Source organism: Arachis hypogaea, chromosome 18 (assembly GCF_003086295.3).
Source record: "Arachis hypogaea cultivar Tifrunner chromosome 18, arahy.Tifrunner.gnm2.J5K5, whole genome shotgun sequence".
Taxonomy (NCBI): Eukaryota; Viridiplantae; Streptophyta; class Magnoliopsida; order Fabales; family Fabaceae; genus Arachis; species Arachis hypogaea.
The window spans coordinates 538598-565063 of NC_092053.1; the positions used below are offsets into that span (position 1 = coordinate 538598).

The 26466-nt window shown below is 34.2% G+C and overlaps 3 protein-coding genes across 8 annotated transcripts; 2 read left to right on the forward strand and 1 right to left on the reverse strand.

The window, feature by feature from the left end:
• Nucleotides 1-5079: 5079 nt before the first annotated feature.
• Nucleotides 5080-10402, forward strand: LOC112770750 (peptide deformylase 1A, chloroplastic). Of its 5 annotated transcripts, XR_011876219.1 has the most exons (8): nucleotides 6145-6708; nucleotides 6801-6890; nucleotides 7475-7542; nucleotides 7618-7919; nucleotides 8351-8436; nucleotides 8577-9229; nucleotides 9709-9879; nucleotides 10020-10402. XR_011876219.1 is itself a non-coding variant. In XM_025815145.3 (5 exons), exons 2-5 carry the CDS (start codon nucleotides 6379-6381, stop codon nucleotides 7856-7858), a joined length of 729 nt encoding a protein of 242 aa, XP_025670930.1. In that variant the 5' UTR covers nucleotides 5080-5366; nucleotides 6233-6378; the 3' UTR covers nucleotides 7859-8173. The 5 variants fall into 5 exon arrangements, 1 of the variants encoding a protein (XP_025670930.1); XR_011876217.1 differs by having other exon boundaries at nucleotides 8351-9229; XR_011876218.1 differs by lacking the exon at nucleotides 8351-8436.
• On the reverse strand, nucleotides 8432-11248 carry LOC112770749 (probable polygalacturonase At1g80170). Of its 2 annotated transcripts, XM_025815143.3 has the most exons (9): nucleotides 10607-11248; nucleotides 10406-10537; nucleotides 10126-10296; nucleotides 10009-10029; nucleotides 9719-9926; nucleotides 9383-9464; nucleotides 9188-9296; nucleotides 8972-9088; nucleotides 8432-8797 (listed from the first exon to the last, which is right to left on the reverse strand). In XM_025815143.3, exons 1-9 carry the CDS (start codon nucleotides 10841-10843, stop codon nucleotides 8501-8503), a joined length of 1374 nt encoding a protein of 457 aa, XP_025670928.1. In that variant the 5' UTR covers nucleotides 10844-11248; the 3' UTR covers nucleotides 8432-8500. The 2 variants fall into 2 exon arrangements, with proteins under 2 accessions (XP_025670928.1, XP_025670929.1); XM_025815144.3 differs by lacking the exon at nucleotides 10406-10537 and having other exon boundaries at nucleotides 10607-11005.
• A 4364-nt stretch (nucleotides 11249-15612) lies between these two features.
• Nucleotides 15613-19652, forward strand: LOC112770752 (uncharacterized). Its single transcript, XM_025815146.3, has 2 exons — nucleotides 15613-18501; nucleotides 18852-19652. The coding sequence occupies exon 1, from the start codon at nucleotides 15732-15734 to the stop codon at nucleotides 18210-18212; it is 2481 nt and encodes an 826-aa protein (XP_025670931.1). The 5' UTR covers nucleotides 15613-15731; the 3' UTR covers nucleotides 18213-18501; nucleotides 18852-19652.
• The last annotated feature ends 6814 nt before the right edge of the window (nucleotides 19653-26466 follow it).

Sequence of the window (26466 nt, forward strand, 5' to 3'; positions counted from 1 at the left end):
TTAGTATTTGTTAAATATAATACTTAGAAGTGCAATGGCTAAGTGACAAGTAGAGGTTGCTTTTGCTCCAAGGTTTTTGGTTCGAGATTTTGTGGATACATTTTAAAATTTTTTTCAAGTAGACCAGTTCGGTTAGACCAGTTTGCACCAGTTCTTACCGGTTCACACCGGTTTTATTCTTTAAACGGTCTAAAAAATAAATCGAACCGGACCAGGATCCGGTTCTAGTCTGGTTCACTAGTTTTTCGGTCGAACCAGCTGATCCAGTTTGATTTTTACAACTATGGATTGAAATATGAACATAATTTCAGAGACCAACAAGTATTATCTCTTTGTGACAATTAAGTTGTTTTAATGGTAATTAAGATCTAATAATGGTTTATAATAAAAGAAGCATTCTTTTGCAATACTGAACCTATAGTAGTAGTTAGGGGTGTTCATAGATTAGATCATATCCATATAAATTCACAGTATTTATATGATCTGTAATTGGATTGGATCGAATCGGATCCACACTCTAATTAGATAGAAGTAAATATGTTTAAAAAAGTAAACAAAAAAATTATTGACTTTTTTTATAAAAATAAAAATTTTTAATATTTTTTATTTTATGGATATATTTGATATCTGATCCAAACATAAAAAGTGCGAATATCGAATTTGATCTAATGAGTTTAGTGCGGATTGGATCGAAAGTTTAGCCATATCCCATCTGTAAACACCTCTAGCAATAATAACTAAAAAATTATAATGATTATATTTTTAACTAAGAGGAAGTGCAAAAAAAAATACTAAATACAAGAACATTTAATCAAATATTAAAAGACAATTTTACTTTAAAACAATTGGACCTTTTTTGCTCATATATATATATATATATATATATGATAATTGTTTTATATATCACACAAATATAAACGTTTTTTTCTATGATCTTAAGAAATGTTTTGTAAGTCCCTAACCTTGTTATCTATTTTTGTAGTGTTAGCCCTCATATTATCAATTTGATTTATATATAATTTGGTTGATAAATTATTTGGTGACGTGCTTCCTTTTTTACTGTGATATACTTGTTTTTTTTTTTTTTTTTTATTATTATTATTATTATTATTATTATTATTATTATTATTAAAAAATAACAGGCCAAATTATTGCCATAACATAATAGAAGTATGGAAGTTTATCATTCTTCTCTAATGGAGGAAACAAAATTCTTTTCAATAGTTTATTTAACGTTTAGTAGAATAAAAATAAATTTTATTAGAATAAATTTTAGTACGAGTTTAATATTTTTATTCATCGTAAAATATTTATAGAATTACTTGTAGATAAATTTTGGAAAAAATAAAAAAACGATGATTTTTAATTTTATTTTTAATAATATTAATTTTTTACCGTATATAATTATTCAATTATTTTTTAATTATATATAAATAAATTACTCTTAATAAGACTTTTTTATGTTATTTACTTATTTAATTATCTTTTTAAAAAATAATTAATTATTAAAATAATTAAATTTTTCACAATAAAAATAATAAAAAAATTATGAACGAAAACCATCCTGATAATTTTTTATATTTTTATTCATATTTTAATATAAACATAAATATAATTTAATTATATTATTTATGAAATATGATTATAGATGTAGATAAAATTTAGTTATATTAATTATATATAGTTTTATTGTATTGTATTGCTTATAAAGTTAGATTATAATTATGACAATAGAATTGTTATTGTATTTTTATATGTGTGACTAATTGGTGGTGTTAAAACATTACTCTTAATTATAAATAAGGTTTATAATTTAAAAAATCAAAGACTCAATTAAAAAGATACGAAAAAATGATGTTAAAATATTCTAACTCTTTAAAATAAAAATATTTGAAATTCAATTAAAAATTATTTAAAATTTAAACTCAATAAAAATTTATATTCAATGTGTTTTGTATTAAATATATTTAATAACCTATTATATCATATTGGTTGAAATTAGTTTTTATAATGTTAATTTTTTAATAACACTTTATTAGAAAAACCATCTTTTCAGAATTTTTTAAAAACTAATTAATATTATATATATTTTGTTATATTACATCTTGTTATAAAAAAATTATTTATTTCTAATGCTTATATTAAAAATAAAAATAAAATTTAAATTAGTAAATTTTAATCTATAATATAATAATAATATAGTAATTATTTTATATATTATACGAATAAAAATTAATTATTTTTTTATTTATAAAAATTTTAAGAGCTTGTTTTACATATATATATATATATATATATATATATATATATATATATATATATATATATATATATATTGATGAATGTGATATGCTTTTTATTGTTTTTGGAAAGAAAATCTTTTGAGGAATTTAATAATATGTGATGAGGAACACCGAATAAATTATACAGAAATCAATTAAAACACAACATAGAAACATCTTTAAAAAAAGACGTTTTAAGCGTCTTTATCTGAGTGGCCTCCATAATATAATGGTACTCTTCGAGTCTTTAATGACTTAAATCTTCTATAATTGAATGAGAACTAAATTTTTTAGTAATTTATAATATTTATTGAATTTTTTTATCCCTTTATATAAATACAATAATATCAATACTTATTGAATATTCTAATATTTTTTATTATATAAAAAATTAAATTAAATAAACAGTAAAATATAAAATAATATTAAATTAAATAAATAAATAATATCTATTTTTTTATATTTGAACTCAAAGGTAGAGAGAATATTACTTGTTGAATAGAGAATTGCGAAATCCGAATAACCAATTAAACTATTTGTTATTTTTTGAAAAAGTACTACTAATTTTTTTATAAAAAAATTGGGAAGCCATGATCCTCCATTGTCTCAACTAAATTTCGCTCTTGAATATTTTAAATTTAAAGTATTCTTCATATATCGTAAAGTTTTTTTTTTTTTTTGAATATGGATCTTTTATTCTACCAATGAACATCAAAGGCAAAATGTTATCTAAGAAAAGAACCTAACACAAGCAATTAACTAAGATTTATATGTTGCGTTCTAGAAACAAAATGACTATCCATTCTACCAAGATTTATGTATCTCTGTGCCATAATGAAAAGTCTAATGCTTTAGAAAACCATTATGAAGGACTTTGTTTGATGATTGAATCCTTGTATCGCAGAAAAAACAAGGTATATTTATATATATAAACTACTCTTCATTAATGATAAGCCAAATAAATGAATGATACACATCAGTCAAGGCTTCAATTCATTCATCATCATCATGATGCTCCATTTTGGCAGCAGGGGAATAAACCCTGCTTGCTTGTGCACTAATTAAAGAACAAATAAAGAAACAACAAATGTACAAATATATATTCATGATACATCCATACATATGCATGCATACACAACCTTATATATGTAATTAATGATGATATATAATTATATTGCATTAATCAAAGTCCCCTTGCAAGCATTTGTTCATAGTTCTCAATGGATTGGAGCCTCTGAATAAGGAGCTGCTGCCTGAAGTTCTTGATGAAGGCATCAGCGCTGGCATTTATATCTTCAGTGTTCTTCCTCTCTAGCTTCTTTTCCCCGCTCTCTTTCTTCTCCGATGATGCTGTCTTTGTCCCTTCCTTTCTTTTCTCATCTGAAAAAGCTTGCTGCTTGTCCCTTGATGAAGTTGAAGTTGAAGGTTCAACATAGTTAGTCCTTCTCATTCTTGCTTCTCTAATTGAAAAATCTCAAAGCCCTCTGTGTAGTGTTTATGTGATGCTTCACCACATTTTCCTTCCTTATATAGGTAAAGCTATATGTAGCATTATATATTATAGTTTATAAAATTGAGAAAGTTAAAAGATGGTAACAAGCAAAAAAGTGCTTAGAATATCTACCCGGTCGGTTATGCTAAGCTTAGTAAATAAAACAATGGAAAAGTATGAGAAACTAATAGAATATTTGTATAATGTGTACAATGAAAGTTTAGGAAATATTAAAGATATACGAAATTTTTGGGATGAATGATATCATGACATAGTATTAAAATGCTAAATTTAAAACGTTAAAAATTCGATCCTTGGTGACCCAAAACCAATTTATCTATTGTGTAAAGAAAGCTTTATTAAATACATATCATTAAATTCAACCTTATTAAATAACATATATATAGTCACTTATCATGACTTTTTTATTTTCCAATGAGAAAATTAAAAGTCAAAGCGGTAAGGGTGTGCCGCCTTTATTGAAGTTCGAAGTATATAGTCCCACACGGTTGTGCCAAATGTGAAGCAGACCATTTAATTTGATCTTACGGCTTAAGACACGGATTAGTGCCTGTTAATTCGGAAGCGCCATGGTTGGCGAGACAAGTAACAATAATAATGCTACGTTAATTCAACTCTTAGTGCTAATTGGGAAAGCTCATTACCTGGCACACCCACCTTACCCGCCTGCCTAAAGCATAAATTATTGGACTCTCTAGATAGGTTCATTGCATGCACCAAGCTTACCAATTATTAAGCATATTATAATAATGTAATGATGCCCATGCGTGGCTTTAATTTAGAGGCATGGGCACCTCATAATCCTACATCCACATGGGCTTCTTAATTTATGGAGATTTATGAAATATTAGGGATATAATCATTAGTATTACTTTTTTTTATTAGTTGAAAGTTTTTGAGATGAGTGATATTATGATATGATATTAGAGCGCTATATTCGAAAAGTCAAGAGTTCGATTTTTGATGAATTCCAAAATCAGTTTAAACTTTTGGAAAGATATTTATTATCCCTAGTACTCGAATAGTTATTCTAGATAGTATATGAGATGTTTATTTTGTAACTTAATAGTCTATTGTACATATTATTCCTAATACTCGAATGGCTATTCTAAATAGCATAAGAAACGTTTATTTTATAATTCAATAGTTTATTGTACATATTGTATAAATAATCCATTATTTCTGTAGCAGAATCCTTAATTTATATATACCCATATAAAAATAAAAATTACGGCTTCAGAATCGATGGTATATAATTGAATGGCTCTTGGGAATGGGCTCAGTCTCGTGAAAGTGACTTGGATTCTATCCAAGGAAACGCAAGATAGAGATCCGATTCCTTATCCATATCCACATATTCATTTCGTTATGTTATGGAATCCCTCCTGAGTTAACAAGGACATGCTTCTTCAGGATTTCAATCTCAAAACAAGCATATATTTTTCCTTTTCCGGAAGCAAACTTCACTCAACTCAAATGTAGACAAAGCCATCATACCATATCATCATCTACTCATAACCCTGTCCACCCCAAAAAAACATAATTCTGGCACCTCATAATCAAAGGAATCAGTAAATTTAGTTGCTTTGTTCATATCATTATTGAAGGAAGATATATTTGATCTACTAGTTATTGTTTTTTTTTTTAAGTAGACAATTGCATCAATTTACTTTCTAAAAAATCATTCTTTTTCTAAATTGGTTACCAAATTTTTTTAATAAAATATTAAAATTCGTCTTTCAAAATTTTTAAGAGTTTATTTAGGTGTAATTAATATGTTAGAAAAAGATTTTTTTTATTATTTGGTGTATTTGCTATGAAACACGGACACTTTGTTGAATTGTCATATCCGAACACTCATCAACACTCATCCAACATGCGTGTCTAGTCTTATTCTTAAAATAAATTTAGATATAATATATTATTATTTATTAAAATAAAATATTTTAAATGCTTGATATAATTAAAATAAGACATTAAAAATAATTAAAAATTTTAATTTATATTTTGATATTAATAAAATATCAAATATCATTACGATTTATTTAAAAAATACTTTATATTTTATATGTATGCATGTCTCCGTGTTATGTAAGATTTTAAAATTCATGTGTCGACGTGTCACATATCGTATCATGTCCCATGTCCGTACATCATAGTATATTTGAAAAAATTTAAATAATAAAAATAAAAATACTAAAAAAAATTAACTTCAAATTTGAAGAAAAAAATTTTAAAATAATTTTTTTGAGACCCATTTAAAAAACATGTGATATTTCAAGAAATAGTTTGACCATTTATTCATTTACTCATCTATTTATAGTTTTGTAAAGAGCCATTTTCATATTTAATTGAAAAAAGAAAAAAGAAAAATCATATGCTGCCTTCCACTGTTCGCCATAGTTCCTCACTTCCTTGGGGTTTGCATATCCTGCAGGGCCCGCCCATCTAAAAGGTGACACGTTCTGGAGCCCAAAAAGAAGCCCCTTAACCTAACACCCGTTTTTGTTAAGTAAGTGGGCTTTCAGCCCAAAATTACAGATAAAAAAAAGAACGCCACCACAGTACGGTCCCTACAAGGTGATGGGGGCGGTGGTGCAGCGGTTGTGGTTGCTCCGTTCGCACAGAGCTCCCATATCACTACTACGGAGCTCAGATACGACGTCGTTGGCGAGATGTTTGAGCTCCAAAGCAGGGTCAGGGTGGTTTCGCGGGCTCGAAAGGAACAAGAAGTCGAAACTGCCCTCCATTATGAAAGCTGGAGAACCGGTTCTGCACGAGCGTGCAATGGAAGTGAATGTGAAGGAGATAAAGTCAGAAAAAGTGCAGAGTATTATCGATGACATGATCAAGGTCATGAGGAAAGCCCCTGGTGTTGGCCTGGCTGCTCCTCAGATTGGAATCCCCTTTAGGGTACCCCTAACTTTCTCTTTCTTCCATTTTCTATGAACAATCTCAATGCCAGACTTAGTAATTTCGTTTTAATTTTCGTTGATTCTGTGAAGATAATTGTTTTGGAAGATAAAGAGGAATATATTGGTCTTGACACTAAGGAAGAGGCTGAAGCTCAAGATAGAAGACCTTTTGATCTCTTGGTGTGAGCAAATTCACATTTTTTTCATTAAGCTCTCTTACTTCAATCATGCATTATTATTATTATTATTAAAGTGATCATTAGATTCTCAAAGATGTTGACATTGGATTAATTAGTTCTTGAAAAAAAAAAAAATTAGATCCTTTACAATAGTACAAAACAAAATAAAATTCTATGTATTTTGTTATTTATAGTAGTGCATGCTTGTTACTGTAACATGAGCATGAAAATGATTTAGTTTTGGACAGAGAAGCATTTATTATCTTTTGAGTTTTTATATATTCTTTATCAACTGCCCTCTATTTATCACAAATCCTATGAAAACAAGTGAAGTTTTACTCCAAAAGTTGTTATTCACGTGATTATCTTTCATAGATAGGCACATCAAAGTAATTAACAGTATATATAAGCATCACCATGAAATTTTAGTTGATGAATTGATAGAAGGACATTATGTGTCCACCATTTGCTATCCTGGAGGGCCAAAATTGTATTTTTTTTCTTTAGAGACTAATTAGTCTAAAGTCGAAATCTTCAGGACCTAATTGTCACTTTACTCTTATTATTATTATTTGTCCGTGACAGGTTATCTTGAATCCTAAGCTAAAGAACAAGACCAACAGGACAGCCCTTTTCTTTGAAGGCTGCTTGAGGTGTCTCCCAATAACTTCTTGTTATCCATTTTTAGCATTGGACTATTAACATAGTTTTCATCTTTATTTTTGCAGTGTTAATGGATTTCTAGGTGTTGTGGAGCGTTACCTCAATGTTGAGGTATCGGGTTATGATCGTCATGGTGAGCCTATCAAAATAAATGCTACAGGTTGGCAGGCTCGGATTTTACAGCACGAGTGCGATCATCTGGATGGAACTCTCTATGTTGATAAGATGCTACCTAAAACTTTCAGAACTGCCGAAAACCTGGACTTGCCTCTTGCCTGTGCCTGCCCAAAACTTGGTTCCCGCTAACCTCGTAGGGGGCTCAAGTTGAATGGAGCTGCTGCCTCTGATGATCAGGCTGTCAACACAGGTTGGATTTTATTGTAAGATTCATTGGCTTAGAAATATTGTATCAGTTTCAGAATAAGTTTTGTTTACATGTTGCAGTAATTTCTCTTACAATATGTTCATTGTTTTTATTTGATTCACTAGATATAAGTTTGTTATAGCTTACATTAGAAAAGTTTTGGGAAAACTCTGATGGTGTCTATCTTCTCTATAAGTTGTATTCTTACAATGTACTTGGATTATGTACTATCACACTATGGAAGTTTTTTGACTTTTTTTCTTGGTGTTCTCCTTGTGATCCTACGAGGATGAAGTACTGTTTAGCACTCCAATGCATGAAATTGGTATAATTTTTTTAAAATTGTTTATTGTTAGTTAATGGAAAAAAAGAAGGGAAGGTTATTGCATATAAGGTTGAGTCCAAATCTGTGATCTAATAGTCACGATTTCTAGGGAATTCATGGACATAACGAACAGATTCTTGGAATTTACCAAAAAGAAAAGAACAGACACTAAGGAGAATAGTCATCGATGGAAATGTAACTTCTGTGGATTCTCTATAATATTCATCATTGTCTGCGAAATCGTGTACTCAAATAAAGTTCAGATTGATTCAGGAGCAGGTTTTGATCCTAATGACACTCTCTGTTTAATGAAATTGTCATTGCTTAACAAACAGGAAGGAGGGTACACAAAACCCTGAGTAGAGCCATAAGCTTGCCAGCAGTAAGAAGATGTGTTTCCTATGAAGGAGCATGATGCTGATACAATAGAAATATTTTCCAGATATAATCCTTCACATGGAGATGTATCACTGCAAGCAAACTTAATTGCTTCTTTTGTGGCTGAAGTTCCCTGAACATTAATGAAGGATATGCTCTCTACTTTGACGGCTGAAGTCTGCAGTCAGTACAAGAATTAAGCTATCAGTTCCAGTGATCATGATAAGATGATTATGCAGTTACTCTGCTCCCCAAATCATACCATATTTCAAAACCACATAAGGTTTTTACCAGAAAACAATCCACAATGGTGGCAAATGAATGAGAGTTAGAACCTTCAAGAATTACATACCTGATTCTTACATGGTTTTTGGGAATCACAGTAGTATTGGTCTATTATTATTGGGTTTGACACATTTTCCATAAGAATATTCTGAAACGTGATCTTCGATGCAAAACCTACCCCACCCTAATAAAAATTGCAGGCAAGAGATTTGTGTGAGTATGAAATGGGGGAAGTTATATATAACTTGGTGAAAAATGTGAGATGTGAGATGAAGAAAGTTACCTGCCATGTTTTGATTCTCACCCCATTGTCAGTGTTGGAAAGGTAAGCTCCATTAACGTATATATCTTGCGCCTTCTCCCATACATTTGATTTTCCCAAGCTTCCAATACTGAAAATAAAATCCAGTGTCAATTAACATTTGTTCTCTTCTTATTCTTAATGTGTTTGTGAACTGGAAATGAAAACTACTTTCACCTGATGCCATGGCCTGGACCACATGTAATGTTTCTGATCCACACCCGTGAAGAATTTCGGACTATTGAGATGCAGTCATCTCCTGAAACCAAACATTATGCAGCAAATTATTTTCTTTTGACAAATTACTAGAGTGCATACTTTGTACTTTGTACCATTTTTCCTCAAAGTAACATGCATGACATTCCGCATGTCCCAAATTCCAATCATTGGTATGTGTATATTAATCTAAAACATGAACCACTATCTAATAATTGCACGATTACAATCAAAAGTTACATGTTAATATTACCCTAGAAAGAAATCATAATAGCTTTTTCTTTCAGGCCAACACACCTGTTCTAATTACAGTATCTCTGACCTCAACACCCTTACATACGCTAATGTGGACTCCATCAGTATTAGGGCTTGAAGGAGGTGCTAACACTCTAAGATGGGATGCAACAACCCGCATGCAACTAGTGAATGCCAAGTGCATTTGCTGGCTATTTAACAGGGTAAGGTTCTTCACTTTCAGGTTCTTGCATTTATGAAAAGTAAGGGCCTGCAGTGTAAATGTGGTTTCATTTCATACCAGGCACCAAATAAATATGTTACTACCTCCATGTTAAATAACTGTCACTAACCGTTGGAGCAGGATGGCATGGCTGCAAAAAGGACACATTTTGAAGACACTTTCAGTTACCCAGATGATTAGACTTGAAGTAAACATGAATTTAAGGTTGTAAGGAGCTAGGCAATACAATTGTGGAGTTGGTCTTGCATGATCTGGCCCACCATTCATGTCCCATTCCATTGATGCTTCCACCACCTTCTACAGTAAGGTGATTCACCCCATGGAAGTAAAGCCACCTGCGCTGATTTAAGCCATTCCATACTGCAGGGTCTTTTGGAGCTACTATTGTACCTAAAATCTTTAAGAACATCAAGTAGATAAAACGTCTTACATATGTGTGTGTAGTCTATGCAGATGCTAAGATTTACATGTGTATATGAGAGATTTGATTCTTTATTTGTGCATACCCTTAATGTGATCTTTGATTTACAATGCCCAGCAATGTCAACTGGATAGATAAGAAAAGTTTTCCCGTATGGAACATCAACATTCGCAAACCCAGGGAAAGAACAAGCAGTTTTCCAAGCTTCTAGGAATGACTAAAAACAAGGTAAAGAGATGGTTACCAAATATGGAATGGGGTTGAAAGAAAACAACTTTGAGATTACCTGGGTGTCATTATGAAGGCCATCCCCTTTAGCAGCAAAATCAACGACAGAAATGACCCGTCGAGATCTGGGTCGAGTTCGGGTTCTGGTTCTGGTAAAGGTGGAACGTGGCAGCTGGATAAGAGGGTCAAAGGCTTCTGTTCGTTGGGTGAGATATTGAGTGACAAGTATTGTTACCACATGAATGAAGATAACGATTGTTGTTTTTGAGGATGAACAATATCCCAGGTTCTTCATTCTCTGTCAGATTCAGGCCATTCTTGGTTTCCAATCATTCACTCAGAAATCAGAATCTAAGACTACCGACATTTTGTTAATTGTTACACGAGTTTAGGTGAGGCCCAAACCTGCTTTTAAGATGACACTACATAAAGTTAAGTATCACTTATTCACTTGGGCAATGATTATGTTCACTAATTAATACTAATATAGTTGGACATAGTTCCTTTAGAAGACAAATCGAAATATAGGTCTTATATTTTGGCTTGTGCCCAATAATCGTGAAAGACGAAAGTTCCTTACTATGTACTCTCACAATCTCCACTTATTATTTTTAGTCCATACATGATACAAATAATACAAGTCCTGGTACTCTTTTTTTGGTTCTCTTGAAATTTCTTTCTTGTTTTACTTGTGCTTCTCTCTCTGCTGCCTTGGATCAGATGCATGAAATATTGCCTACAAATCCCTCACTTTTTTCTTTTTTGATGAGTGGTTATGGATCTCTGAAGATGAGAGAAAAACCAAATAAATCGGCAAACCAACGGTTTTGTGTAAACCGGCCGGTTTGAAGCTCCTTTTTTTGTTTTCCTTTTTCAAAACGACGTCGTTTTGGGTCTTTAAAAAAAAAAATCCCTAACCCATTGACCCATTCCCCCTAACCCTCAACCCCTCAACAGCACCCATTCCCCAGTAAGGCAGCAAGCTAGCAACCCCTCCAGGCTCCAATCCCGCCGGCCGTCTCGTCGTCTTCGTGCGGCTTCGACGACATCCCCTGCTCGCAGGTCGTCTTCTCCGTCGCAGTTCTTTGCTTCCCGGCACCTTGCTCCGCGTTGTCGGCGCCGTCGTCGCCTCCTCTCCGTCCACTGCCTCCTCTCTCGGACAGGTTGGTGGTCTCCTCATTCCTCACTTCTCTAAGATCTGCATTATGCCATTGTCTCTGTTTTTGTAGTTATTCTGTTCTGTTTATGTTAAATGATTAATTATAACTGGTTGAATTTGTTGATTCTTGATTATGAATTTACTGAATTTGTTGAATTTTTTTATTGAGCATCTGTTTAGTGTAGTGATAGTTCTTTTCTGTTGAACTGTTATGATGTTGCTTTTAAATGTATGTTGAATTGAATGGTTATTTTCAAGTTGACAACAACAACAACAACAAAGCCTTGTCCCACTAAGTGGGGTCGGCTACATGAATCAAACGACGCCATTGTGCTCTGTCATGTATCATGTCTACAGAGAGACCGTTTACATGTAGATCTCGTTTGACCACCTCATGGATGGTCTTCTTAGGTCTTCCTCTGCCTTTCGCCATTTGTCCATCTTCCATCTCATCTACCCTCCTGACTGGATGTTCTATCGGTCTTCTTCTCACATGTCCAAACCACCTGAGACGCGATTCAACCATCTTTTCCACAATGGGTGCTACTCCAACTCTCTCCCTTATATCTTCATTCCTTATTTTATTCAATCGCGTATGACCACTCATCCATCTCAACACTTCATCTCTGCCACACTCAGCTTATGTTCGTGCTCCCCTTTAGCCGCCCAACACTCCGTACCGTACAGCATAGCCGGTCTTATAGCGGTGCGATAGAATTTACCTTTAAGTTTTAAAGGCACTTTTTTGTCGCATATAAAACCAGTTGCACTCCGCCATTTTGACCAACCTGCTTGGATCCTATGATTTACATCATGTTCAATCTCTCCATTATCCTGTATGATGCACCCAAGATACTTAAAACTTTTAACTTTTCGTAGGGTGTTCTCTCCAATTTTCACCTCTATATTGGAGTTTTCCCTTCTCAGACTGAACTTACATTCCATATATTCCGTCTTACTACGGCTTATGCGCAGACCATACACTTCTAGAGCTTTTCTCCATAACTCCAACTTCTTATTTAGGTCTTCCCTTGACTCTCCCATAAGGACGATATCATCGGCAAAAAGCATGCACCATGGCACAGGCTCTTGGATGTGCTCTGTGAGTACTTCCAAGACTAATGTGAAAAGGTATGGACTTAAGGATGATCCCTGGTGTAATCCTATACCAATAGGGAATTCCTCTGTCACACTACCTTGAGTCTTCACACTAGTTGTGGCCCCATCATACATGTCTTTAATTGCCCGAATATATGCGATCCTTACTCTCCTCTTTTCTAAAACCTTCCATAAGACCTCCCTTGGTACCCTATCATACGCTTTTTCCAAATCAATAAACACCATGTGTAGATCCCTTTTATTACTACGATACCTCTCCATCATCCTTCTTAATAGGAATATCGCTTCAGTGGTAGATCTGCCTGGCATAAATCCAAATTGGTTCTCTGTTACTTGTGTCTCTTTTCTCAACCTCCGTTCTATCACCCTTTCCCATAACTTCATAGTATGACTCATAAGCTTAATCCCTCTATAATTTCCGCAACTTTGTATATCCCCCTTATTCTTGTAGATAGGTACCAAGGTGCTCTTTCTCCACTCATCAGGCATCTTCTTTGACCTTAAAATCTCATTAAAAAGCTTGGTTAACCAGTTGATGCCTTTTCCTCCAAGACCCTTCCAAACCTCAATCGGGATATTATCAGGTCCTACTGCCCTGCCATTTTTCATCTGCTTTAGAGCCTCTTTTACCTCGAAGTCTCGAATCCTTCGATAGTAGTCAAAGTTTTGATCTTCTTCCCTTGTGCATAATCGACCAAGGCTTGGAAGAGTCTTCTGTCCCTCATTAAATAACTCGTAGAAGTAGCTCTTCCACCTTTCATTAATCTTCTCCTCTTGAGCCAACACCTCTCCATCCTTATCCTTTATGCACTTAACCTGATCCAAATCTCTCGTTCTTCTTTCCCGGCTCTTTGCAATTCTATATATACCTTTTTCTCCTTCTTTCGTGCCCAAAGACTGGTAGAGACCCTCATATGCTCTTGTTCTTGCTTCACTTACAGCCACTTTTGTCTCTTTCTTAGCCGCCTTATATTTTTCCCAGTTATCTGCATTGCGGCATAGAGACCACTCTTTAAAGCATTCTCTTTTTATCTTTATCTTTTCTTGTATACTCGCATTCCACCACCAGGACTCCTTGTCTCTTGGTCCTATTCCTTTAGATTCACCAAAACTTTCTTTTGTTGTTCTTCTAATAACTTCTGCCATTTCCCTCCACATCTCTTCCGCGCTTCCATTCCCATCCCACTTTGCCTCTTCTCCTACCTGTCTTAGGAAGCTTCTTTGTTCCTCACCTTTCATCTGCCACCACCTCGTCCTTGGGTTCTTCGTATGATGTCTTTTCCTCAACGTTTGCTCAACTCGAAAATCCATGACGAGCACCCTATGTTGTGTTGTCAAACTCTCTCCCGGGATAATTTTACAGTTAATGCAAAATTTCCGGTCGACTCTCCTCAACAAGAAGAAGTCGATTTGAGAGCTTGTCATGCCACTCTTATAGGTTATAAGATGTTCGTCTCTCTTTTTAAAACATGTATTTGCGATGAGAAGATCAAAAGTTGAGGAAAAGTCCAAAATAGTTTTACCCTTGGCATTGATCACCCCGAAACCATGGCCTCCGTGAATACTCCCATATCCGGTCACTTCTCTCCCAACATGGCCATTTAAATCTCCTCCTAAGAAAATCTTATCTCCCAAAGGTATGCCTTGAACCAAACTCTCTAGATCCTCCCAAAACCTTATCTTGTGTTGTTCGTCCGAACCCACTTGCGGTGCATAGGCGCTAATCACATGGAAAGCACCTCCCTCCACCACAAGTTTGATAGAGATGATCCGATCTCCCACCCTCTTGACATCAACTACGTCCTTCTTCCACTGCTTATCCACAATTATTCCAACTCCATTCCTATTCTTCACCTTTCCTGTATACCAAAGTTTGAAACCAGAAGAATCCAACTCCCTAACCTTTGCACCAACCCATTTCGTTTCTTGTAGGCACATAATGTTAATCTTCCTCCTTGTCATGGTGTCCACCACCTCCATGGACTTTCCTGTTAGAGTGCCTATATTCCATGTCCCAAATCTCAACCTTTTATCGCTTCGACCTTTACCTTTTCCTTCGTGAACTAGCTTATTTACCCTCGTCCGTTCACGAAAACGCGAGAACCCTTGTTCATTTAACACTACATCCGGGCACCGATGCAGCGGCTCTTGCTTTGACACCGTACTCGAGCCATACGGCGCGTTACTTCCGGGTAACGACCTAGCTTTAGCGCAATAATGTCTTTGATTCATGTCATGGGGGGTTCGGCTATATTTTTACGTTGGTTGCCGAAGACCTAACACAACCCTCCTCCTTTATCCGGGCTTGGGACCGGCTATGTACCGCAAGTGTAACATAGGCGGAGTTATTTTCAAGTTGAATACAACCATTTTACTTGTAGTTAGTGCTTGTTATCCATTTATCAATTTCTCATGGTTGTTTGTCTTAGTTAGGCACCAATCTTACTCATAATTTATATTATTCAGCAAATTTAGGTTTGAAAACATGTTGGCAAAACTGGTTTTATGTCCAAAACAGGTTTTAGTGAATGCATATATGGTTGTTTTTGTCTTGCCTAACAGGAACCCTTTGAAGTTTGAATTGAACAGTTGAAAATAGGTTATGCTTCCCAACATTGAACAATTTGTTTTATATTTTTTATTTACGTGAAATCGGTTTTATCGATTTAAACAGTAATTTATCGGTTGAACTAATAAATCAGTGAATCAGTACTTTGACCGATTTGATCACTGATTCGGTTCTTACAACTATGCTTATAGATGAATCACACAGTAAGGTGGAAATTAATCCAAAATAATTAGCTTGTGTTGGTTGTAACAGAATCTGGTTGAACAATAAATCAACCAGTTCCAAGAAGGGAGCTTGTCTTTCACAAATGATTGGCACCATAACACTCAAAATCCAATGTCAAAGGCCATCCTCGCTCGAATCAAACCCCGTAACCTCCCCAAAGCCACCACCTTCACGCCGACCCGCTTCAGTCCCTGCATCCACAACCTCGTTATTGATGCCGTTCGAATACTGGCAACCCACGCCCAATGGCAGGACTCCCTTGAGTCTCGCTTTGCAGAATCCGAGGTTCTAGTTTCGGACGTTGCCCATTTCATTCTAGACCAAATACATGACCCGGAATTGGGTTTGAAGTTCTTCGACTGGGCTAACTCGAGACCCTTTTCTTGTTCCCTCGATGGCTTTGCTTATTCCTCTCTTCTTAAGCTCCTGGCAAGATTCAGAGTGCTCTCCGAGATCGAGCTGGTTCTGGATAGCATGAAAGTTGGGAACTTGAAGCCTACCCATGAAGCTTTGAACTCTCTGATTCGAGCCTACGGAGATTCTGGGATGGTTGATGCTGCCTTACGGTTATTCTATACAGTGCGGGAAATGCATGGTTGTTTTCCTAGTGTTGTCGCTTCTAATTCGTTGCTGAATTGTTTGGTCAAAAGGGGGAACATTGAGGTTGCAAGGAAGCTGTATGATGAAATGCTTGTGACAGATGGTGGCACTGGTAAGGTTGTGGATAACTATAGCACCGGGATAGTGGTTAAGGGTCTATGCGGCTTTGGGAAGGTTGAGGAAGGTAGAAGGTTGATTGTAGATAGATGGGGGAAGGGTTGTGTGCCCCATGTTGTGTTCTACAATATGATTATTGATGGGTATTGCAAGAAGGGTGATCTCCAAGGTGCAACCAGAGTTTTCAAGGAACTGAAATTGAAGGGATTTTTGCCAACGTTAGAAACTTATGGTGCTATGATTAACAGTTTATGCAAGGAAGGGGATTTCGTGACAATTGATCAACTTATGAAAGAAATGGTTGAGAGGGGATTGAGTGTGAATATTCAAGTGTATAATAATATTATTGATGCTCAATACAAGCACGGTCTGGTGGCAAAAGTAGCTGAGACAATGAGAAGGATGGCTGAGATGGGCTGTAAGCCGGATATTACTACTTACAATATTATGCTTAACTTTTCGTGTAGGGCTGGAAGGATCAAAGAAGCTGATGAACTTTTAGAGAGGGCAATAGAAAGGGGATTAATGCCTAACAAGTTTAGTTATACGCCTCTTATGCATGCTTATTGCAGAAAAGGGGATTATGTTAAGGCATCAAATATGCTTTTTAAGATTGCCGAAACAGGAGAAAAACCAGACGTGGTTTCGTATGGAGCTTTTATCCATGGAGCCATTGCTGCCGGGGAAATTGATGTTGCACTTATGGTACGGGTTAAAATGATGGAAAGGGGAGTAATTGCTGATGCCCAAATTTACAATGTCCTGATGAGTAGCCTATGCAAGAATGGGAATTTTCCTGCTGCCAAATTGCTACTTTCAGAAATGCTTGACCGAAATGTTCAACCAGATGCATATGTTTATGCCACCTTGGTAGATGGATTAATTAGGAATGGTGAACTTGATGAGGCAAGAAAGCTTTTTGAAGTCATAATTGCAAAGGGTATAGACCCCGGTATTGTTGGGTACAATGCCATGATTAAAGGTTTTTGTAAATTCGGAAAAATGACAGATGCTCTGTCATGCTTGAATAGGATTAAAAATGCACGTCATGCTCCAGATGAATACACTTATTCCACATTTATAGATGGGTATGTGAAGCAGCATGACTTGCAAAGTGCACTCAAGATGTTTGGGCAGATGGTGAAACAGAAGCTCGAGCCAAATGTGGTCACCTACACGTCCTTGATCAATGGATTCTGCAATATAGCAGATTTGGGCAGAGCTGAAAAAGTTTTCGCAGGGATGCAATCTTTCAATTTGCAGCCTAATGTTGTTACATACACTATACTTATAGGGGGATTCTGCAAGACCGCTAAACTTGAAAAGGCAGCAACATTTTTTGAACTTATGCTGACAAATAGTTGTCTCCCAAATGACACTACGTTCCATTATCTGATAAATGGTTTGACAAATAATACAAACGCACAGGTTCTTGTTGAGAAAAATGAGTCTGACAAAGATTGCAGAACCTTGCTATTGGATTTCTTTGCAGTGATGATATCGGATGGATGGAGCCCTGTGATTGCCGCTTATGATTCCATTATTATTTGTCTTTGTAAGCATGGAATGTTTGACACTGCTCAGTTGTTGCAAACAAAGATGCAGAGTAAGGGGTTTCCTATGGATCCTGTATGTTTCAGCGCTCTGCTACATGGGTTTTGCCAGAAAGGTAAATCAAAAGAGTGGAGAAATACTATAACTTGCGACATAAGTAAGATTGACCTACAAACTGCTGTTAAGTATTCCCTGATATTAGACAAATACTTGGGTCAAGGTACGCATTCAGAGGCTTCAGTTATTTTGCAGACCTTGATTGATGACTCCAGGGCTTCGGAGCATCCTGTAGAACATGATCTAAAGGTTATAGTAAGATAGGGAACGAGGAAATGTAATATATAAATGTAATATACGGGGAGTTAGAATTTCAAAGAAGATGACCCTTCCATATTTTTTATCTGGATTCTGCCATGCTTGAGGACAGCATCCATGAAAGAAACGATGCAGGTTTTTCATTCTATAATTATTTTTATGAAGAGGGTGTTTAGTTCACTCCGTGCTATGAATTGAAGCATGGGATGTGGCTACCTGTAAAAGTGGAGTCTGCAATATATACTGGCACTTTATGATTGATCATAAGGCGTTGTTCTCTGAGTTAAAGCTTCAGGTACATTTGGCAGTTCACTAGTTAAATTTGAACGTTTCCTACAAATTGCACTTGGCTCTTTTCCAATCTTAGATTGGCAGCTACTTGGTTAATAGTCAGTTGGTCACTCATGGATGGTGAATATCTCAAATACTTTAGAAAATAAATTTGAAATTTCTGATTTTTTGTAGAAATGGTAATTTGGCAAGTACATTTGCCAATGGCCACTGAAACGTGCTGTGATGTCATGTGCACTGTCTAGTTTATGTTTATTACATTGAATTCAACTGGATACCCTTAATGTGTATATGAGATACTTGATTCTTTATTTGTGCATACCGTTAATGTGATCTTTGATTTACAATGCCCAGCAATGTCAACTGGATAGATAAGAAAAGTTTTCCCGTATGGAACATCAACATTGGCAAACCCAGGGAAAGAACAAGCAGTTTTCCAAGCTTCTATGAATGACTGAAAACAAGGTAAAGAGATGGTTACCAAATATGGAATGGGGTTGAAAGAAAACAACTTTGAGATTACCTGGGTGTCATTATGAAGGCCATCCCCTTTAGCAGCAAAATCAACGACAGAAATGACCCGTCGAGATCTGGGTCGAGTTCGGGTTCTGGTTCTGGTAAAGGTGGAACGTGGCAGCTGGATAAGAGGGTCAAAGGCTTCTGTGCGTTCGGTGAGATATTGAGTGACAAGGATTGTTACCACATGAATGAAGATAACGATTGTTGTTTTTGAGGATGAACAATATCCCTGGTTCTTCATTCTCTGTCAGATTCAGGCCATTCTTGGTTTCCAATCATTCACTCAGAAATCAGAATATAACACTACCGACATTTTGTTAATTGTTACACAAGAGTTTAGATGAGGCCTAAACCTGCTTTTAATATCACACTACATAATTCAGTTGGGAAATGATTGTAGTTGTTATTAAAAGGAAATCATTGATTAGTGTTGGTTAAATAAAACTAATTAATACTAATATAGTTCCTTTAGAAGACAAATCGAAATATAGGTGTTATATTAAATTTCTGCCTTTTGGCTTGTGCCCAATACTCGTGAAAGACGAAAGTTCCTTACTATGTACTCTCACAATCACTTATTATTTTTAGTCCATACATGATACAAGTCCTGCTACTCTTTTTTTGGTTCTCTTTAAATTTCCTTCTTGTTTTGCTTGTGCTTCTCTCTCTCCTGCCTTGTATAAGATGCATGAAATATTGCATACAAATCCCTCACTTTATCTTTTTTGATGAGTGGTTATGGATCTCTGAAGAGGAGAGAAAGACCAAATAAATTTGGGTTGCATTTATTGGGCCTATTTGGGTTGAAGATCCGTTGTAATTCAGGTCTCCAAAAGAGGATGACATTGTTAGTTTGTTACTAAAAAAGGATTACATTTACTCTCTTTTTGGTGTAGTTGCGTTTCCACAAGGGAAATAGCCATGTGATTGAAACTAAAAAGCCAACATAAAAAAGCGTGGGTTATGTAACCCCCCACCATTGTGTATGTTTGCTTATTGCTGAAAAATGATATAATAGAAAAAATTGGTGGAAATATGAATGTCTTCAAACTTCCATCAACATTTTTTGTTTCTTTATACAATCTCTTTTTTGTTTCTTTCTTGATCCCATGAACATAATAATCTAATAAATAAATCTATCATTAGTTTTGTTATATATATATATAGAGAGAGAGAGAGTCACTCAATAATAATAATAATAATAATAATAATAATAATAATAATAATAATAATAATAAATTTATTAGAGATTATTCTATAAGAAATTTAAGGTTAAAACTATTTGATATTTTGTATTTAATATAATCAAAAGATGTCTTATTTTAAAAAATTTGTTTGTATTAAAAGAAAATATTTTAATTTGGTTTTCAAAACAACATTATTAATAATAAAGATTGACACTAATTTGTTTGTCGAAATAAAACCTTTAAAATTAATCTGTGTATTAATTTTTTCAAAGATTAAAATATCCGTTTTTAAAATTCTTGGCACTGATTTAGATAATTATTTTTTTTTTATCTTTCTCGAGTTCTTTTATAATTGAACGAATCATAACAATATAAAAAAAAAGCTAGTAACGTTACGAATTTGACTTTATATCTAATTATATTCAAGTTATATCCTATAAATCTGACTTTATTGCTAAGTATATCCAACTTATAAGTTATTACATACAGATCATTTTTTTTCGATATTTGGCCCCAAAAATATTTTTATATTAAATTATAAACATTATACTATAAATCCTAAATTAATACATTATAATAGGAATAAATTGCATAAATAAATAAATGATAAACAAATTTTACCCAATTACAAATTTTTTAAAATATTACATTTTAATCTTATACTTATTCTATATAAATCATTACAAATATAAAAATTTCAAAATTTATACATAAATCACTATAAAAATAAAAGTTTATGTGAAATCTAATTACTATCGTAAATTGATAGAAATTAGAGATTTATATAAAAACTAACTACCATCATAAAATGATAGATATATTAAATGATAGTACAAGATAGTTAAAAGAGAAGAAAAAAAAAAACATGTAAATTATTACACTGTTTAAGGATTTATAATAGTAGTTAATTTTCACATAAATCTTTAGGGGAGGTCTAAAATAAGTTCAATAATTATGTATTTATTGGATGTGTCACATTTATATAAACTATTAGATTTTATTAGATAAAAATTAAAAGTTAATATAAAAGAAAAGTATTAATGGACTCTAATAAATATAGAATATCCTAATATATAAATAAATGCTTTAAATGACAATACTTTAAATGGCAACAGAATTTTTTATTCTTAAATAATTAAATATAAAACATATAAATATAAAAAATATAAATATTTTTTATTCATTAAAATTAATTATTATACAAAAAAATTTATAATTTTAAACTAATATTTTAAATTATAACATAAAAATATAAAATAATTAAAATTTTATTTTATATTACTTAACAAATAATTAAATTATTATAATCAAAATTTATTATCTAACTATTTTTGTTAAAAATATTATTATATAATATAATTTTTTATCAAAATATTTGTAAAATAAAATTTATTTAAAAAATATATATAATACATGAAAATATTAACTTTTTTATTTTTTTAATTTTAATAAAATAAATTTGTTTTTATAAAATAAACTTTAATTATTTTATATTTTAATAATCAGTAGTGTTCACCATCAAAGAGATATATCTAATAAAGTTAAGCTTTTGCTTAATAAAAAAATTAGTAGCTAACTTTAATTAATGGCGTAAAGGATTGCTGTTGTGATGAAGAGGGTCAGGTCCCGTTGAGACTTTTCTTATTAAATCTTCTGCTACTCTTCCAACATTAGGATCAGCTCCATTCCCAAATCTTTCAACCTAAATAATAATAATAACATATATTTTTATTTTTTACCTCTATGCTTGTTGATATGGTCTTGCCTCCTGCCAATGCAAGTTTACTGAATATATCAAACAATACTTATTTTATCTCCTTTTTTATTAAAATATTTGTAAAAATAAAATTTATTTAAAAAATTATAAATAATATTAATTTTTTTTGCTTTTTCTAATTTTTTTAAACAAATCCATATATATAGGTGTAATTACAGTTATTATATGTATTTTAGTTCAGATAGTATATAGTATATATATTATTTTAGGAAATATATAAAAAGAAACAATGTATTTATGTGATTATATTTCTGCAATAGCCTGATTTTGTATACAATTTTAATATTTTTAATTGCCTAAGTTCAATTAGTTTTTTTTGGTGATTAAATAGAAAAGAAAGAAAAAAAATAGAGACAAAACCAAATTAATTGACTAGATTCATATCTAAATCTATTAGATGTTGAAGCTCATTCCATGGTTGGCTCCAATTTGAGTGAATGTCCGCGGCAGAAGCAGCTGCTTTAGCCATACAATCTGCAACACTATTTGCATTCCTCTGAATTAAAAGAATAGAGACTCTCCAATTCCATTTCATAACCTCCTGTATATGCTTTGCCAAATCCCATTCTGGAATATCCTTACCAAGCAGTCTTTGGTTTACCAAGAAAAGAGCTTCTAAACAATCTATTTCACAAATAACCTCACGAAATCCACTCTTCCAAGTAAGAAGTAAACCTCTCCAAATTGCATACAATTCAGCAAAAAGAACACTACACACTTTGACTTTTCCAGTACAACCTTTCAACCAATATCTATCAGGATTGCGAATGATACAACCAAAACCAACATAGCCAAAAGGATCAAAATAACTAGCATCACAATTCAATTTAACAGAATGAACTAGAGGTGGAACCCAATGCAAACAAAGCGAAGGAGGAGACAAAGATTGATGCATAGCAAAAATAGTGTGAAACTCCCTTACTGAACTACGAATCAAACTCACAACTTTACTAGCACTCCAAGAATCATCTATATTAAATAAGACATGATTCCTGCTTCTCCAAATCCACCAGATGGTCAAAAAGAAAAGAAAAATATCTCCACTCTTTGCACCTCTGTAGAGCCAATCACGTAAATCCGAGTTATCTGAATACAGGCCTAAAAGGTTCCAGACCTCCTTGGCACTAGGACACTCCCGAAGACAATGAAGAATGGTTAGAACCATTCTGACACCGATGACAGGTGCTAGATAAAGTTAAGCCACGACCCAAACAAAACTCTGCCGTAGGAATATCATTATGAAGACTGAGCCAAATCAAGAACTTGTACTTCTCAGGAATATGTAATCGTCATACCCACAACCAATTATCATGCTCATTCCAGTCAAACTTTCTTTTAGTTAGCTAACTGTACCCACTCCTAGCTGAGTAGAGTCCAGAAGATGCCACACCCCACGACCAACCTGAACTCTCTCCAACATTCAAATTCGGATTATAAGCATTCAAACGCTGTAAGACATCTTCTGGAATGATAGAGAAAATATCATGGAGATTTCATTGACCATCTTTCTAAACGTCTCTAATAGTTAAATCAGAGTCAGATATATGTACAAAAGGGACATCTTGAGCAATTGGGCCCTCAATACTCCAATTGTCAAACCAAAAAGATTGATCAAGTGACCCAACGCACCAAAAGAAGGCATCCTTAAGAGCACCAAAAGTCTTTGAAATACTCTTCCAAACATGAGAAGCATTGCAAGGGACAGGGCTATCTAAAACTCCCTTATTCTTCAGATACTTTGCCCTCAATAGAGCAACCCAAGGCTTGTCCTGATAATGAAAAAGTTGCCAAACTAATTTACCAAATAAAGATATATTAACACACGTAGGATCTCTAACACCCAGGCCACCAAATTTTTTTGGAGTGATCACGGTCCTCCAATTAACAAGAGAAAGACCTCTACCATCAACTTGACCCTTCCAAAGAATCTGTCTCATCATAGAAGACAATTTATCGCAAACCCAAATTGGAAAAAAAAGATACCTGCATATGATAGACAGGAATGGATGCTGCAACAGAATTGATCAAGCAAAGTCTCCCTGCTTTATTTAGAAGCCTTCCTTTCCAGTTAGCTAATCTTCCCCTCACCTTTTCAATCACCGAATAAAAAGAAGCCCTACTGGTACGGGAATGATTAAAGTTAACTCCAAAATATCTTCCTAAGTCCAAAGTAAAACGTATTGAAGAAACACTAGTAAAAATATCTCTTCTCCGAACAGTCACATTTTTAGAACAAAAAACTTTAGACTTTTCAAGATTCACTTTCATGCCAGATGCCTTGAAAAAAATATTAAGAGAATGCATGACCATTTGGACCTGACTCTTTGTAGCTTGACAGAAAAGTAAGAGATCATCTGCAAACATCAAATGAGAAAATTTTGGGCCACCTATAGTGAGAGAAACTGGTTTCCACACACCCTCGACCACCTTATGAGATATATAGCAAGCAAGTCTTTCCATACAAAGAACAAATAAGTAAGGAGACATTGGATCGCCCTGTCTAAGTCCCATTTTAGGAGCAAAACTATCCAATCTATTCCCATTCCACATAATAGAAAGAGCTGATGCACGAACACGATTCATAATCAAATTAACAGTGATGATAGGAAAACCAAAAGCAGTGAGAGTACTCTCCAAAAACCTCCAATCTACCCTATCATAAGCTTTTTCAAGATCAATTTTGAAAGCAAGAGTACCTTTCTTGGATTTTGTGTACTTCATGAAATTCAGAATTTCTTGGGCCACAATAATATTATCAGGAGCACCACGACCCGGAATAAAACCTCCTTGTAAAGGACTAACAATATCTGGAAGAAAAGGCCGAAGTCGATTAGTCAATACTTTGGTGATAATTTTATAAACAACATTACACAAGCTAATAGGCCTGAAATCCTTCATAAAGGTAGGTTTATCAATTTTAGGAATAAGCATAATTAGAGTTTCCATGATGCTAGGATTTAAGTACTCTCCAAAAAAAGTGCTCCGGACAATATTCTTTAAAAAAATAAGCTTGAAAGCCATCTGGACTAGGAGCCTTAAAAGGGCTTATACTGAATACTGCTGACTTGACTTCCGCAAAAGAGACAGGGTCAATTAACCTAGCAGAAGCCTTGGACCAGGAGCCTTAAAAGGGCTTATACTGAATACTGCTGACTTGACTTCTGCAAAAGAGACAGGGTTAATTAACCTAGCACAAGCCTCGGTGCTTAGAGTGGGTATCGGAACATCCCCTAAATAATCAACCTCAACATCTTCCATTGTACCAAAGAGATTCTTGTAAAAAGAGAGGGCTTCTTCTTGGAGAATAAACGCCATTGAATCCAGCTTACTTTTTTGCACAAAAATATTTCCAAAAATCTTTTAGTTAAAGTCCAAAGAAGCCTGTTGAACCATCTTAAGCCTTTCAGTAACGCCTCCAAACTCTTGATTCCAAACCTTACTAATAACATGTTTATAAGAAGGATGTGTTGCCCACGCAGCTTGGAACCTAAAAGGATGAGAACCTTTCATTCTGGGGCCACCATGACAACGAACTAAAATAGGACAATGATCAGAATGAAGCCTGCTAAAAATTTCAGAATAACCCTCAGGAAATATTGTCATCCACGCCTCATTAACTAGAGCTCTATCCAACTTTTTAGCCAAGTCCCTGCCAGCCTGAACTGCTCTATACCAAGTATATCTCCTACCAGTCACTTTAAGATCAAAGAGCTCACAGTCATCTAGAATAGTAGCTAATAGACTAGCTATGTGAGAAGAAAAATAAGCACCTGTACTCTCGTCTGGCGCCACAATCTTATTAAAATCACCAACGGCCATTCACGGTCCATTATGGCCTGAATTAATAGAACGTAAATGATCCCAAAGCATACTTCTTTTTTCGAATTGAGGACTCCCATACACTGCACTACAAAGCCAAACTAAGTTACCAACACTCACTTTCACTGTGATACATTGGTCAATTTGGTCAATAACCACACAAGAAGCATTAGCAATAGAAGATAGAAACCAAATGCCACCCTTGTATCCTACTGCTTCCTCAATACCAACACAATGAAAACCCAACTTATCCCAAAAATTCTTCAAATTATTAAACACGGTATGAGTCTCAAAGAGAAAGAAGAAAGATGGTTTATATATTCTCACCAAATTTTTGCAATGCACGCGGGGCATCTTGTTAGACGCACCCCTCACATTCCAGACTATGATATTGAAACTATCCAGAAAAAACAGCAAAAAGGGAGCTCCAATAACAAACCCGAGACTCAACATGATGTCCCTGTCTTCGATGATCCCGCCTTTAATAGACTCTCAAGTTGCAGCACAATTTTCTCTGTCGAAACTTGCACCACACCCGCCGTCGATGCTCCATCCTTATCTACTGGTGAATTTTGCAAAGAGTTTGGGCGAGGACGCTTTTGCACAGTGCCATTTGTTGTCTCACCTTGCTGCTGATGATGAACATTGTGCCGGGTTCCCGAAGAAG

Coding starts and splice junctions, on each gene's coding strand:
- LOC112770750 (XM_025815145.3), top strand. CDS start 6,379: ATGGGGGCGGTGGTGCAGCGGTTGTGGTTGCTCCGTTCGCACAGAGCT. Junction 6,891..7,474: donor GAAGACCTTTTGATCTCTTG/GTGTGAGCAAAT, acceptor TGTCCGTGACAG/GTTATCTTGAATCCTAAGCT. Junction 7,543..7,617: donor TTCTTTGAAGGCTGCTTGAG/GTGTCTCCCAAT, acceptor TTATTTTTGCAG/TGTTAATGGATTTCTAGGTG.
- LOC112770749 (XM_025815143.3), bottom strand. CDS start 10,843: ATGAAGAACCTGGGATATTGTTCATCCTCAAAAACAACAATCGTTATC. Junction 9,927..10,008: donor CATGCCATCCTGCTCCAACG/GTTAGTGACAGT, acceptor TTTACACTGCAG/GCCCTTACTTTTCATAAATG. Junction 9,089..9,187: donor TGAGAATCAAAACATGGCAG/GTAACTTTCTTC, acceptor AATTTTTATTAG/GGTGGGGTAGGTTTTGCATC.
- LOC112770752 (XM_025815146.3), top strand. CDS start 15,732: ATGTCAAAGGCCATCCTCGCTCGAATCAAACCCCGTAACCTCCCCAAA.